At 41.5% G+C, this 16,915-nt stretch overlaps 1 protein-coding gene across 1 annotated transcript; it reads left to right on the top strand.

Moving 5' to 3' along the window:
• Positions 1-7,359: 7,359 nt before the first annotated feature.
• Positions 7,360-9,710, top strand: LOC124661609. Its single transcript, XM_047199489.1, has 11 exons — positions 7,360-7,480; positions 7,637-7,718; positions 7,819-7,917; positions 7,999-8,066; positions 8,140-8,286; positions 8,365-8,532; positions 8,616-8,750; positions 8,914-8,995; positions 9,096-9,194; positions 9,281-9,348; positions 9,422-9,710. The coding sequence occupies exons 1-11, from the start codon at positions 7,419-7,421 to the stop codon at positions 9,447-9,449; spliced, it is 1,038 nt and encodes a 345-aa protein (XP_047055445.1). The 5' UTR covers positions 7,360-7,418; the 3' UTR covers positions 9,450-9,710.
• Positions 9,711-16,915: the final 7,205 nt, after the last annotated feature.

Genomic DNA, 16,915 nt, shown 5'->3' on the forward strand with positions numbered 1-16,915 from the left:
GTACGGCAAGAACACGTCAAGATTGGTGCTCATGAGAAAATCATTTCATCTTCTCTTATATATGTTCCTGCCTCTTGTGTTAACATTGTCGATTTTCTTCCTCTTACTTACCCAGGTAATATCGTAACCTATCCACCGACAAATCAGAGCTTCATCTTCACTGTGGCAGGTTTCGAGGACATTTAAAGAGTATCAATCCTGTGTTGGTAATACAGTTTATACATACAGTGAAGACGAAGATGCTACCTGGTCCAAGCAGATAGCTTCAGCAACAGCGAGCACCTAGTTTATGATATACGTACAGGATTTACAAGTGTTTCCATTCGTTCAAACATTGAAGACACTGCCATGTTGAGTGCATTTGGTAGATTCGGTTTGTAGTACATTCTGAATAACTTGGATCGATCGGTTATCGTCCTGTTTTTGGACAAAATATTAGTGGAAAAGGCATTTTGTAGACAATATAAATCTTTTGTTACTGTAGTTTTTTTAAAACTGTAGATGAGATAAATCTATGGGGAGACGTTTGATATGTCTTAATTGTTATTTTCATGTGTGCATGCATGAGCTAGGCGGACCCGGTGTCCGTAATCTCGAATTAGCAGTATGCCGCAATGAGTTTCAGTACAAGAGAAAACTCCTTATTTGGGGCAGCCGGGCAGCGCAGTGTCTCCTGCATGTGCAGTGTAGTTTTTTTTTAGAGGTAAGAGCATCTCAAACAGAGCCCCGTAAATCTCGTCGGAACTGAATTTTTCCGGTGAATTAACGGGTTCGGGCCGAAAGTGGCGCAGAACGGAGCCTGAATCGGTGGGCCGGCCCGTATAAGAAGTTCGGGGGCCCGAGAAACTGGACCGTCGACCCGTATATATACAGGCCGCGGAGGGGAGTAGGGTTTCGGAACCCTACTCCCTCCGCCGCGTCCGCCACCTCCGCCGCGCGCACGGTTGGACTTCCGGTGAGCAATCGCGGAGCCACCGCTGCCGCTTCTCCACTCTCTCCACCACCACCGTGATCGCATGGCTGGGGCGAACAGCGACGGCAGGGGTTTCCGGCGGATTGGCGGGAGCAACTCTCCGTCGCGCCCCCCGTCTTCCAGTCCGACGCCGAGCGACGCAAATGGAACCGCTCGGAAGGCGCGAGGAAGCGCGGCGCTGGACCAACAGGGTCTGACGCCGCCGAGGAAACTCGCACGATACGCGAATAGCGGCGAGGGGTCGTCCTTGGCCGCGTCTAGCCGTGCACTCTGGCGGCTCGCCCTAGACAGCAACAGCGACGAGGAGGAGGAGGAGGAGGAGGAGGAGGAGGAGGAGGAGGAGGAGGAGGAGGAGCAGGAGCAGGAGGAGGAGGTGCCGGTGCGCCTCCAGTTGCAGTCGGGGGACTACGTCCTCAACGATGAGGAGGAGGCGACGGCGGTGCAACAGGTGGCCGTCATCTCCGCCGCCGAGGCGCGTTTTTCCGCCGCGAGGAGGCGGAAGCCGTGCGTGAGTACGAGGCCGCGCAGAAGGAGGCGGCCGTCCGCCGCGTGAACAGGAGGTTGTCGACCTCGACTCCGAGTAGGCCGCCGAAGGCGTAGTCTTCCGCGGCGCGCACAGTAGGTCGCCGCCAACGAAATTAGTTTAGTTTTGGAGGTGGTTGCCGACGACCTCCTCAAATGCAATGTATCTATCTATCGTATCTATCGAATTATGCTTAAATATGTTTGAATTTCAGTTCTACTGCTTGTTTGCGACGATCACTTTACCGGCAAATTTTGAATTCGGCGTTTTTCGGTTCCAAATACGGGTTCTGTTCTACGCCACGCTCAAAACCGCTTGCATTTTGTTTTCCGGGAGATTGAACCAACTTTTTTCGGTTCCGAAGAATAAGAGCTCTGCTAGAGATGCTCTAAGGCCGTAACTCTGCATTAAATTAATAACGCCTTAACTTACACTAAAACAAGAAAAAGATAAAAAGAAACACATCTTGTTCATCAAAGCCTTTGTCCAGCTCTGTGATCTATCTGACTGGAGCAACAGAAGTAGACTCAGCGAAGAAGCACGCCAATGAGGATCTTGTGCCCTTGTCAACCTTAGGGAGGCCAGACGTGTCGCACTGCCATCGTCCACCTTCAAAGAAAGCACCACGCTTTCTCCCCCCGGATCGAGAGGTGGAGCAGCTCCCCTGAACACACAAGGCCAAAATAACACACACGTTGCCAAGAGGACTCTGGGCACTACCACCTCAGCGCCGCCACCCACAGACCTCACTGCCGCCCGCAGCACCAACCACCACACTTCACATGAACACATGAGGAATTAGATATATGGATCTCAATTTCGTAACCATGAAGATATTCACATGAGAGCTGACCGTCCACGCTCCCAGCCACCCTTTGTAGGCACTAAGCTTTTGCATAACTAAGGAGAAGGGTTGTCACTGGATGTCTTGATTTCACTCACTTCGACAAATGGAGAGGAGCCTTTGCCCTCTTCTTGCCAACGGTGAGACACTATCAAACAACACCCATGCACCAGTAAGAAGTGAGATTAGAGACATCTTGTTCGTGACTCAGGGTGTGTTTGGTTTCAGAACCAAGTGGAATGGAACGGAACCATTTCGCATCTAGAGCCAATTCTTGTGTTCGGTGGTGAAATGGAACGAAATCAAGTGGTTTCTCGAAAGGGAATATACTCTTCATATGCGGAATGCACTCATTCTACCGAATCAGTGAAATATGGTGGAACGGTTGCTAACTAGCCGTTGTTAATTACGAAGCACTCCACTAATCCAGCGGGAAAATAGTTAGCCATGTTAATTATGATATTGAGATTAAAAAGATCATTTGCCATTTGCCACTGTTAATTACGATTTTGAGACAAAAAATTAAAGTCTAACCTCATTCCGTTCTGCTCTCAAATTCCCCCCAACCGAACAAAAATATTGTTAATTATGATTTTGAGATTAAGACCATTACACGTTATTAATTACGATTTTGAGATTTAAAAACCCATTTTCCATTGTTAATTACGATTTTGAGACAAAAAATTAGTTTAACCTCATTCCGTTCTGCTCTCCAATTCCTCCAACCGAACAAAAAAACAATACCATTCCGTTCCTCCTTTTTTCCCGAACCGAATGCAGGAATGGAATCATTCCATTCCTCTGGAACGGAACCATTCCATTTCATTTCACTTCGTTTCAGAACCGAACACACCCACACTCTCTTACCATTGAGATACTTGGACAAATGAGAAGTGGGTTTACAATTTCTCCTTGCAGTGTGTTATCATATGCTTTATGATTTCCTTGGGAAATTAAAGCCTCTTATTTGTATATATAACCCTGGACCATATTAAACCAACAAACAACATATCCATCGGAATGGTTGGTTTTTACGTTGGCTCGCGAAGATTATGACAACCCTCCTCCTTTACCCGTGCTTAGGACCAGCTATTCCTAAAAGATGTAGGCGGAGTTAGTACAAAAATTATAAAACAGAATAAATAGTACTCTAGAAAAAAAATTGACCTATGTAAAAGTAGAGGGGCTTGCTGTCACTACTCGGAAATGCCTCAGGGTGTTTTCTGCAATGTGCAGAATGAGGCTGCACGAATCTCAAAGCAGATTGGACGACAACCCCATATATGTAGAGTTTGATTTCCGCAAGGCCAAAGCTTAAGCTTAAAGCTTCCAAGAGTGGAGCAAAATCCTCTATCTAACCACTTCCCTTACGGACCAAGTAACTTTGGCACGCCTGTTGGAATTCGATGTCGGAGTACGATTCTGCGAGGTCCATGATGCTCTCCGTCGTGGCCGGCGATGGTGAATCTCTCAGAGAGGACGGGCCGGCCGACACCTATGCCTTTGATCTGGCTGTACTGCAGGATTGTGAACTCCGTTTCGGACACTCTGACCGTGATAATCTCATGGCAGCTACCCATCGGGGAAGGGGTTGCTTTGATCTAGTGTTCAGTTGTAGGTATATCTTCTTTATGAATGCGCCTAGCACTCAATTGACCAAGAATTATCTTAAGGCTCTGTTTTGGATGTTTGAATTGAGGGGCTTGGCATTGCATTCGGTTCAATATCAATATGCTGGGATATTTGCATTGAGATCAATACCAATATTTCTGTTTGGATGTATAGATATTTGATACCTAGAATTGATACCATAGTTGAATGCTAAATCCCGTTTGAATGGTCAAAGTGATGTATTGCATTTTTGTGGGGACATGGGAGAGGGAGGGGGGACGACGGCAGACGATGACGAACGGTGGGTAGGGCTGGGGATCCCCGATCCTTCTCGTAGGTGGAGTTCGCCCGACCTGTAGATCAAATCACGAGATGAGGCGGTGGGAATGGAGTGAGGGAAGGGAGGGAGGGCGAAGTGGAGGGAGACATCGCTGGTGGAGGATCCGTAGGGGAGGCGTCGGATTTACCTGGCCACCGCTCGATTTCCTTGTCCAGCGACAAGCTAGGTCAGGTGCTTGGGTGGGGAAGAGAAGACGCGATTGGGTGAGGAAGAAAAACTCGTCTCGCGTGAATATTCAACGATGTCCATGTAAGGGGCTCGACATTCGGGAGGAGCCCGCGATAGTGAAATCGACCCGTGCCAATATTTAGCCCGAATACCTCGCGCGAATACCTAGCACATCCAAACACCTCAAATTGAGGTATTCAGGCTGGGAATGCCTCAATACCCAATACCAACCTCAATACAAACATCCAAACGGTGCCCAATATCTATCTATCTATCGTATGTTTTTTTCTCTTTTGGGCTAATGATTTCTCCATAAACAATTAATAACCCATTAATAACAAGCTAGAAAACAAATTGCATACTAATGTGCATTATTGTTTTCTTCTTTTTTTTTCTTCCTGTTATGACATTTTTTAACTCGAAAATTTGCAAATTCAACGTTTTTAATATTTGAACAGTTTTCAAGTTCTACATTTTTCATATTCCAATAGTTTTCAAGTTCAAACAATTCTTTTTGCAAAAAATAACTTTCAAATTCGAACAATTTTCAAATTTAAACATTTTTTTAAAGAATTTTCAAATTCGAACATTTTTTAATTGACAATTTAAAAATTCAAACATTTTTCAAAGTCCAGAAGTTTTTTTAAAAAAAGTAAAAAATGAAATAACAAAAAAGGAAAAACTGTGGAAAACAACCGTTACTTGTTACCTAGGCTGGCCCAACTGGAACACAGTCGGCGGGAGCCATTCGCTCATCGCTCCCGCACTGGAGTGATAAGTAGGGGCTCCCTATTTTTAGGGATATTGTATGCCCATCTCCTGCATAACACGATCAGGGTTATGCACTTGATGCATTGGAGTGGTTTCAGGCTTTCAGCAGTCTTAAGTGTATTTTGTATCAATATACTTGAGGTAGAAAAAGGTGAATGCTTGAGCCACTCTGACCACAGTCCACAGATCCAGTCATCCAGAGGCAGGCATATTTCTTCACCTCTTTGCACCGTAGAAGGAAAAAGGTGAATGCTTGAGGCACAGAGCTGGGTCATCCGACGAGTTTGTCACGGGATCGATCAGAACTGAAGCCTTGAACTGAAGTACAGAACCGCTCTGTCTCGCACCGCTTACCGCTCGCATTTAAAACTGAAACCGGGTCAGCAGCACCCACAGAGGAGTCAAATCCAAAATAGCTGCAGAAAAGGGGGCAAGCAAGAAAGAGGCGTCCCCTTCACTCCCATCTCCACCAAAATCGAGCTCGCCATCGCCGAAATCAATCAGATCGCTCTCCGCTCTGGAGCGCCCGCCACCATGCCTCGCCGCAGCAGCCGGAGCCGCAACCGCAGCACTCACACCCAGGTGTTCGTCGACCTGGACAGCGACGACAGCGACGGCGAGGGTGAGCCTCCCATTTTCTATTCTCGAACGATTAAGCATGTCCTCGTGATTATTGGTATGCCTGTCGCCGTGATGCGTACATATATTGGAATACTCGTTTTTGATGTGGAGAAGCTTGTGTAATAATTTCATAAATGTGGAGAAGCTTTCTGGCTTCATTTGGTGCTTGGAAACTGTTTTACTAGTTAGATTTCGTGCTGGTCCTGGTGTAAATCTTGCTTACAGTTAAATGGTTGCTTACTTGCTTATTTGTTAGTAGCTTCTTGGTATTCACTGGTGCCTCAGCATTCTAAATAGCGGTACACATGGCATGATGTGATTCTGTAAATCAAGAACATTTAGTGGTCTAGATCTGTAAGGACTAGCATCTGCATCTCAATCAAGGCACTCGAGCTTCGTATGCATATGCATTGGATTTTTGAATGGGCCCGTGCTTCCAGTGCACCATTTGGGTGGCTTCATGCGTCATACCTGTTTTGAAGGCTGTCTTGAAACATGGCAGTCTGCTCTCCCAGGTGAATGCCTCTGGCCTTCACTTGTTCGATCTGGCTTTGATCCTAGGTGTTTTGGCTTTTAATTCGCTTTTTAATATGGTTTGTTCTGCCGAAGCTGGACACGTTTTTTCCTCTATGCTCTGCGTCTGCGTTATCGTAACTTAGCTTACATCTATGCTTACACAGCATAGATTATTATCTCTTTGGGTTAGGAGTAATTTTCCTCACCATTCATGAACCATAGTTGTGCCTTTTTCTTTGAAAGGAGCACATCTGCTCACTCTTTTTATGCTCGGTTAATGTGGTCACTGATTGTTAATTGTGCCAGATGCGTATTCTGCATCTTTAAGCTCCCCCCAGAAGATAATTTTGAAGTTGATGTCCTAAAGGAGTAGATTTTTTTTTTGGTCTATTAGATATGTATCTGTATCTCTATTTCTATGTAATTTCTATTTTTTGCATGTGTAGAGTGCAAAAGCAAGCGCTGTCGACCAAGCAGAAGGGAAACCGTGGAGACACCAGAGATCTCCAAAAATGTATTACCCTCCTGTGGTGATGACCTTCTCCCAAAAAGAAGTTCAAAGCGCATCGCAAATAGCAGGAGGGCCAAAACGAACACAAACAAGTTGGATACCGATATTTTTGAATTGTACATGGAGTATGTCCTGCTTTTGTCTTTCTCTTCTTCTTCTTCTTTCAATGCTTGGTTTTCTTATTTGATGCTATAACTTTGTGCATAGGGTTCTTTGGAAGCGAATAGATGAAGATAAGAAGAGTTCATATGCACACTTTGATTCGCTATGGTTTAACATGTACAACAGCGGGAATAATAAATCAAACGTCCTTAAGTGGATAAAGGCTAAGAAGATATTCTCAAAAAAATATGTTTTTGTCCCTATTGTCTGTTGGTAGGTCAATTACTCTTGTTATTACTTTGTGAAATGACCTATTTTTCTTTTCTAATAATATAGTCTCATATTTGCATTTTCTTCACCATAGGGGGCACTCGGAACCTCCTTGTCTTATTCAATTTTGGAGAGACAAACTACTGGGATACTAAGAAAAAACCACGTATGCTTCTGCTGGATTCACTCAAAACAACAAATCCGGTAAAGTTGCGATCAGCTATCAAAAGGTCTGATTCTATGTCCCTTTTTGTGGGCCTTCAAAGTAATCATAGAAGCGCTCTGTTCGTAGACATGATTTACACTTCGAATATCACATAGTAGGCAACCTTGTGTTATGCTTTAAATATCGTAGTTTTATTCATATTCTTCACCGGCATTAGCAGATTGGTTGTTGATATTTTAAAAACTGAAGACCGGCAAGACAGCGAGCAGTTCATAAACGAAGTCCACCTTGAGTTTCCTGAGGTATGTTAGTTAACATCTCAAATTCATTATTCACATCTACATCATTGCTTCTGATTTTAATTTCTCATCGTGGCACATTGGTACTTAAACAACTTTGCAGGTGCCACAGCAAACTGGGGATGAATGTGGCATATATGTTCTTTTCTTCATCTACTGTTTTCTTCTAAATGGAAAATTGGGAGAAGATTTCAGCCAGCTGGTGCATCACATTTTCAACCTTTTCTAGACTTCCCTACGTGTAACTGTTTTTTTACTAATATTACTTATCTCTATGATTTAGTCCAAGGATGTCATGTTCAATTCAGAGGAACTAGAAAAATTCCAGAAGGACATTGACTCATTTCGAGCGTATGTTTCTGATGCCGTCTTTATTCTCTGCAAGTTCAACCGTAATCTTGTTGCCCTTTTTATCCATCTGCAGGAATAGAAATGTATTACCCTCGTGCAAGCCCTCTTGTGATGATGATGACCACCTCTCAAAAAGAAGTTCAAAACACATTGCAAATAGCAGGAGGGGCAAAACGAAAGAAGACAAGTTGGATACTGATATTTTTGAATTGTACATGGAGTATGTCTTGCTATTGTCTTTCTTTTCTTCTTTTTTAACACTACCTTTTCTTATTTGCTTCTATAACTTTGTGCATAGGGATCTTTGGAAACGAATAGATGAATATAAGAAGAGTGCATATGCATACTTTGATTCAATATGGTTTTACATGTATAAAAGCGGGGATAATAAACCAAACATCCTTAAGTGGATAAAGGCTAAGAAGATATTCTCAAGACAATATGTTTTTGTCCCTATTGTCTGTTGGTAGGTATACTCCTTAACACTTTGTGAAGTGACCTATTTTGCTTGTACAATATGGTATCATACTTTCACTTTCTTCAACATAGGGGACACTGGAACCTTCTTGTCTTATGCAATTTCGGAGAGACAAACTACTCAGATACTAAGAAAAAGCCTCGTATGCTTCTGTTGGATTCACTCAAAACAACAGATCTGGCAAATCTGCCATCAACCATCAAAAGGTCCGATTCCTCTATATCTCTTTTTGTAGGCCTCTAAAGTAATCATGGAAGCGGTGTTTTTGCTGACATGATTTACACTTTCCATGGCACTTAGTTGGCAAGCTTTGTGTTATACTACTTGACTATCATGGTTTTATTTTGTTTCCTTCACCTGTATTACCAGATTCATTGTTGATATTTTAAAATCTGAAGAGCGGCCAGACATCGAGGAGTTCATAAATGAAGTCCATCTTGAATTTCCTGAGGTACATGATTTAACATCTTGAAGTTATATTTCATGTCTGCATCAGTGCTTCTGCTTTCAATTTCTCATCATGAAACATTGGTACCTAAACAACTTTGCAGGTGCCACTGCAAACTGCGGATGATAGTGCCATATATGTTCTTTTCTTTATCCACTGTTTTCTTCAAAACGAAAAACCGGGAGAAGATTTCAGCCAACTGGTGTGTCACACATTTCAATCTTTATATACTTTCGTACATGTACTTTGTTTTTTACTACTAATTTTCATTTTGTCTGTATGATTTAGCCCAAGGACGTCATGTTCAATTCAGAGGAACTAGAAAAATTCCAGAAGGACATTGATTCATTTCGAGCGTACGTTTCTCGTGTTATCTTATTTTCTGCACGTTCAATCGTGATCTTGTTGCCTTTGTTTATGCGTCTGCAGGAATAGGAATACTGAAGTTGAAGATTAGTGTGGACGCCAGGACTGCACCAATTAATGGAAGATTGGTACTCGCTTATTAGTTATCATCAGACCATTTGACCTTTTACTATGTCCTGGACTCTTGTGGTAATTAGAGAATTTCTGTGTTTCTTACCTATGTGAGATACATCTTCTCTGGTAGCGACAAATCCCGAGGAGTTGGAAGACTGCCAAGAAACTGTTGGTTACACAGTTTTTGAGCTTGGATTTGCTACCACCCTTTTAATTGATTTATAGAGATTCGAGCTGATGGGTTCTTAGCTAGATTATCTTAGAATATGTTGTTTCACCTGGCCATGTGATTGGAATGCACGCGAGATACTTTCGAGACCTTAACTAGTTTGTTGAACTCCTGAACCAACTGCCGAATTTAAACATTCATTGTGTGGTGCGACAGTTGGTTCAGGTATTTCTTAAGCACCTGAACCAAGCAGTGACACTGCTGCGGATTTCTATGCTGCATTCCAGGCTTCATTACTTCAGACTTAATACTAACTACACAACTGCATTAGTGCACTCATTTAGGATGGAATCATTTCAACTCCTAGTGCCCCCTCAAGGAAATCTTCAGTATATCATCATCAACTTGCCCAAGTGAACGGCTTTGCCACCAAGTCTCCCGTCTTTCATGACAGTGCGATGAGCCCAGGCCCATTTGCCAACAGCTTGGCCTGATTCAGAGTGAAGATCAGTTAACATAGGAAACCATAAAGCAGTCCATTCAGTGTATGTTTGTTTGGGCTGCAACTTTTGAGAACCAGATGTAGCTGGTGACCTGTGAAAAAGCAGTTGTTGGAACCGGAGATTTGATGTTTTGTAGGAGTGCTTTTTATAGCTGGGGCTTTTTATAGCTGTTGTTGTTGGTTTAGGAGTGAAATGTCTGGAATGCCCTAAGTGCCGAAGATGTTGAATATATGCAAATTTGAAACGAATTTTCTATTTATAACACTTCTATTACATAATTATCATGTTTAATAACCAAAATACTTTAATTTGTCTTTTTTTTGCTAAAATGATTTTAAACACGTTTTGCATCGGAATATTTTAGAGTGTTTGTTTAGAATTTAATATAGCTTTTGGCTTCCGAGTCAAAGTTTTTACAGCTTCCGTAAAAAGTGTAAACAATATTAGAAGACATCAAAAATATTAATCAGTAATCGTTAATTGCTCGATCAGCTTAAAGTTAAGGAACTAATCTGTCGATTGTTAATCAGCGGGGCTGCGGAATATTTACTAAAAAAAAGAGTATAAGCGTATGATTTTGGTGATAATTCTGGAGTATCTTCAAAACATCCAGTAGAATATGTGCCGGCTGATGGTGATTGAACTGGATGCGGGAAGAGCGAAATTTATAGATTAGAATAGCATCCCGAGTTCCCGGCAGTTCATTACTCCATATTATATAACCAGATCCACGAAATAAATCATAGTTCTCTCACAAGCAAAATAAAAAATATATGAATAGGATTGTCAGATCCTTCTCATCTTCATCGACATGTATATTATGAAAATTGGCAGCGCAGAACACCATACAGAACAGAAACTACCAGCAACCATATACAGCACGCGAGAGGAAAATCAAATTGCATGAACACCGTGCTCTGTACCAACCGACGTAGACGAAGACAAGCTCCAGGCCCCGCGACGCCTCCCGTCGTCGGCAGCCGTTAGAGCGGAAAGTGTGCAGACTCGGGCGGAGATCTCGGGCAAGTCAGCGCAGAACATAATTAAGAATGACTTAATCTCTGCAATCAAAAAGTTCTATCTCTGCAATGGAACATCGCTCGAGCGCCTCAACCACAGCCTTCTGTGTCCTGCCTCCTAAGAACGATCCGCCAACTCAAGCCTCCTAGTACAGGTCTATAGATTAGTTAGGACTTCGGAACCGATTAGTCACAAGCGTAGATACATGGCTATAGCACTAGTAATTTCACATCATGGTGCAGGGTGAATTTGCACCTGACAATGTTGTCCTTATGGCTTGTGTTCCATTAGTGATGGTCGAGTTAATTTCAAAAAACCACCACATTAGTGCGCGAAGTTCGCAAGACCACCATTATTCAGCGAAATTGCAAGAAACCACTAGTATTATGAGAATTCGTTGCAATGTTCAATGATTCGTGTTTTTAGCCGAGTTAATAGAGAATCTGACAGCGGATCTCACTATCATTTATGACGTGGTGAAACGGAAGCATTGCAAGAGGCAGAACTAATTATTGTGGGCTTTTTAAAAAAAATTCAGGACCTCACTTGTCAAATCTCCTCTCTGCTCTCTTTTCGTTTTCTTTATTTTTCCTACCAAGCATTCGCGTTTGTAGATTCGCGTTGAGTCGTCCATATGTGGATTTTGAAAAAAAGGCAAGAGAATTTACAAAAAGGCCCAAAATGAGTAACCCTTCTAACATATGTCACCTTCTCTATTGATGACTGCAAGTTCACAGACCAGTTGTAGCTAGTTTCGAAATAAGAGTATCGAACCACGAGTAGCTACTAGTAATGATCTTGATATCCCTTGCTACTTTCTACTAAATATTACTTAATAATTGTTTTTTAATCTTAAAATGATGAAAGGGGGTGTAGTAAATGGTTGCAGGAAAAATAAATGAAGCAGTAAAAATGTTATATGAAAATGGTTAGAACTTTATAAGACAAAGTGTTCTCAGGAATTATTGGATCCACCACTAGCATTAGGACTCATGTTAAGTAAGATGAAATATGCTTTCAAGCATGTGGTGTGTGGGAGAGCTTCGTAATAAGATGTGCCCGTAAAGGCATCGGTCATCACATCTCTAAATAACCACATCATCTAGCCTTCTGCAGCCACATATGGACTAGTGCTATTAATTGGTAAACCCCATGGTCATCGATATAAGCTTTATGAATCCCTCTTACCCCATTATCCATGTGTCAAAGCGCCGATACGGCAATGCCACTTCTCGCCGTTCGCTTTACCACACTTCAAAGAGTAGTTCCCTCTCAAGACCAATAGGCATATTACATGGTGCACAACATGTAATAACAAGAGATAAAACTAACACACATTAATACTTGAAACTATAAATCATCTTAGATTTATCTCATATTCATGCTAGGGTTTCTCCATCTCCTCAATTACTAATAAGACTACTCACACATGAAGACAATCAAGAATATCATCATAATCTTGTGGAATGAATGAGAGGAATGGAATGAATTCGAATACAAATCCACAATAGCAATCAAGATTACAACTATCGTTGGAGAATGATGGTGATGAAGGTGCAACGGTTGATGATGATGAAGGGGATGATGGCTTGTCCTCCGAGGATCCACGTTGCAGCCCGGATCTTGTCTTCTCCAAAGTTCCCTTGAGATCTGATCTAGGGCGGTGTTTCTCGGTTTCACAGAGCTGTGTGCGTCTGATCTCTGATCCGTCTGCGGGAGGTGAAAGTATTTGACGAGGCGGTGCTCCTGGCGGGTGGTACGGGCGGACGGTACGGGCAGGCTCTGCCCGTACCGATGCCCGTTAAACTCCCTGAAATCTGTCCTCGAATTGTCCTTTTGCCCATGCGCATTATTAAGTGCAAAAATAATTTCTATCATGTCACCAGAAAATGACAGTTTTCATTGATATTTCATTATTGACTTGTTATTTTAAGATCCTGTGAAGACAAGCATAAAAGGACGCGATAGCACGGTGAAATACAAAAAATTCTGCCACTACTTGATGATAACCTAATGAAATAGTGATGCAAAAACATGCTAAAAATACACTCATCAACTTCCCCAAGATTAGACTCTTGCTCGTCCCCGAGCAAGATACGAGCTTAATGGACACAGTGATTGATACATCTCAAACATATCTATAATTTTTGATGCTCCATGCTTTTTTTACATCAATTCATATATGTTTTGCTCATACTTCATTGCAGTTTTATACATTTTCCGACACTATTCTATTAGCAAGATGCCACAGTGCTAGTTTCTTATTTTCTGCTGTTTTTGTATTTCAGAAAAGTTGTACAGGAGATATTCTCGGAATTGGACGAAGCAAAAGCCGAAGTCAATATTTTACCGTAACGAAGACAGAATCTAGAGGGGAGTCGAAGGGGGGCAGCAGGGCAACCATACCTACCCTAGGCGCGGCCTGGCCCTGGCCCGCGCCTAGGGGTGGTGTGGGCCCACCTGGCCTCCACCGACATCGCCCCTCCGCCTATTTATTCACGATCTCGGGACAATCCTGGAGACCCGAGCCTCCATCCACGAAAAGTTCCGTCGAGGCCGCCATCGCAGAACCCATCTTGGGGGTCCTGAAGCTCTTCCGGACACCCTGCTGGAGGGGGAATCATCGCCGGAGGCATCTACATCGCTATGCCCACCTCCGAAGTGATGAGTGAGTAGTTCATCCCTGGACTATGGGTCCATAGCAGTAGCTAGATGGTTGTCTCCAATTTGTGCTTCATGTATATATCTTGTGAGCTACCCTACATGATCAAGATCATCCTTATGTAATCCTACATGTTATGTTTGCTGGGATCCGATGAATATTGTATACTATGTTGAGGTCGATTATATATTCATGTCATATGTTATTTGTGATCTTGTATATTCTATTGAGCCTTCCCACTTATCCTCAAAACAACTCAGTAAGATTAGGACCTCAAGCTTTGCATTGCTAGTAGATACTCTAGCCAAGTAGATGCTTGTGACTCCAAGAGGGGGTATTTATGCTCGATAGTAGGTTAATGCCTCTAGTTTTCTGGAAGAGTGACAATAACTTCTAAGATTGTAGATATGTTGTTGCTACTAGGAAGAAAATAAGAATGTTTTATCCAAGAGTAATTATAATGTTTAATTTACACACATTGCTTAATGCGATAATCAAGCCTGCAACTTTATGCGAAAGGGGTTTGGACGATAACCGGAAGGTGGATTATTAGTCATAGATGCAGTTGGATTACGGTCTATGTATTATGTTGTAATGCCCAAACAAATCTCATAGTAATCATCTTGTCATGTATGGTCGATATAATGTCAATTGCCCAGCTGTAATTTGTTCACCCAGCATGCTTCTATCTTTATGGAGAGACACCTCTAGTGAATGGTGGACCCCGGTCCTTGACACTGATACAATCATCATGTTCTGTTTAGTTACTGCAATTCTTATTCTCTTTAATTACTTAAACATTTCCTTCCACTCGATACGTCTAATCCTTTGTGTTCATGAAACCAGTGAGATTGACAACCTCACTACAAGTTGGGACAAAGTACTTTAGTTGTGTCGTGTGCAGGTTCCACGTTGTTGCTGACGCCGGTAGTGCGCCCTGCCACTAGTCAGCTAGCAACACATTCAGAAGTCACGCCTTTCTCCTGCTGGTCGATTAAACATTGGTTTCGTACTGAGGAAAAACTTAATGCTATGCTCATCACACCTTCCTCTTGGGGTTTCCCAACCGCTTCTACAACAACGCTCAGCAAGATTGTCTGGCGCCATCACCGGAGCACCATCAAGATTTTCTGGCGCTGTTACCGGGGAGAAAGAGGATATTTGCAAGGGGAGTCTCTCATCTCCAATCTCTTTACTTTGTTATAGTTTTGCTTAGTTTACTTTATTTGTTTGCTTCATTATATCAAAAACACAATAAATTAGTTTCCTTTTATAGTCATCTTTATATTAAAAACACACAAAAAAAATTAATTATTAGTTTCTTTTATAGTTGTTATTATGTTTCTAGTTTATTATGTTGTTCCCTAAGTACGATCTGAAGGACTATCTGTAGGTAGTGGTTCTATAATTGGGAAAGATAACATTGAAAAATTCTTCAATCATGTTAGTAAGCATAAAGATATTAAGGATAAATCCCTGATAGAACTTGCTCATAATTATGAAACTGATGCAGCTTGTTTAGTTCAAATGTTGGAGGCTAGATTTGTTAGATTTAATCCTATATTGCATAAAATGTTTCTTAAACTCCATGAAGTTGAGGATGATGAAAGAAAAGATTTTATCCTAGAAACTTTGCTTAGAGAATTTAAAGATGTTATAGAAGATAGGAATTTTTTTGATCGGTTTGAGATGCTAGGCTCATGTGTAGATATCTTTGGTACACTTGAAAAAATACACCAAACCAAAAATAGTAGAGAAAGTAAAATACCAATACCTTTCAAATTAGTAGCAATGCATGAAGCTTGGGAAAAGAATTTTGATTGGATTGTTCCTGAAAATCCATTTGATGAAAGTAGTGAACCTAAAAGTGTTGAGAAAGGGTCTTCTAAAACTTATATAGACAAAATACAAATCCTTGTTGAAAAGACTTCTCGCTAATCTTGATGCTTCTTCACTTGATAATACTTGTTGTTCGCTCTTTTTACGCGCCTAGGCTGAAAGGTGTTAAAGAAAAGCACTCTTGGGAGATAATCCATGTTTTATTTCTGTAATTTTTCTTTAGTTGAGTCTTGGAAGTTATTACATCTGTAATAACCTCTACTTATCATTTTTATTTTATTTTTGTGCCAAAAATAGCCTCTAATAGGAAGAAAGTAAGATTTGGGGAAGTTTCTGTCACCATAAAAATTCTTAAAAATATCCAGAGCGGTATTTTGAGCTGCCATTTTTATGCATATGACCCAGGTTATTATCTAACTTTCGTTAGTTGACCACATTTCGAGATGAGCAACATAAGGTTTTCGGAAAAATCGATCTTTACCTGCTGTTCTGTCTTGATAGATTTCTGCACTATTTGCATTTGCCTCTTAAATCTCTTTATTTTTTAGTTTTTTATCAAAGAGATTTTTGAAGAGTTGCTACAGTAGCTAATGCTTTAATAGATGTTTGATATATGTTAGAACTGAACTCAAGTGGATTTGTTTATTTTGAATGTACTAATGCTGCTAGTGAAGAATTGTTTGAAGTTTTGTATGAAGGAAGTTTTCAAGTGTAGGGAGAGAAAAATGATGTGATGAGATGAGATGAAGGATGGACAAAAGATCAAGCTTGGGAATGCCCACTGCAACCCAAGACATATTCAAGAGGTACAAGCGTCAAAGCTTGGGGATGCCCAAGGCATCCCCTCTTCATCAACAAAGCAACATGTCATCTTTCTATGCGCTATATTTTTATTGCTTCATACGCTATGTGTTGTTCTTGGAGCGTCTTTATTTTTGTTTTTGGTTTTGTTTTGTTTTGTTTTGTTTGCTTGTAGAATATTTTGGATCCCGGCACATTTGTTTTGGAGAAAGACCCGCTCTATTTTAATTCATAGAACGCTATAGTTTACGCTCTTATTGTTCTGCGAGTGTTCTAGTTTTCTAGTACTGAGTTTAGCTCTTGTTCTTTCACATGAATTTTGTTAAGAGCTCATTAGTATTATTTATGTATGTATTATTAGCTCTCTGGTCCATAATATATTTCATCTCTGAGATTTATTTCAAATAAGTTGATTGGTGTTGGATACGAGTAAAAAGTTTTATGCCTAT

The sequence above is a fragment of the Lolium rigidum genome, chromosome 6, assembly GCF_022539505.1.
Source record: "Lolium rigidum isolate FL_2022 chromosome 6, APGP_CSIRO_Lrig_0.1, whole genome shotgun sequence".
Classification (NCBI taxonomy): domain Eukaryota; kingdom Viridiplantae; phylum Streptophyta; class Magnoliopsida; order Poales; family Poaceae; genus Lolium; species Lolium rigidum.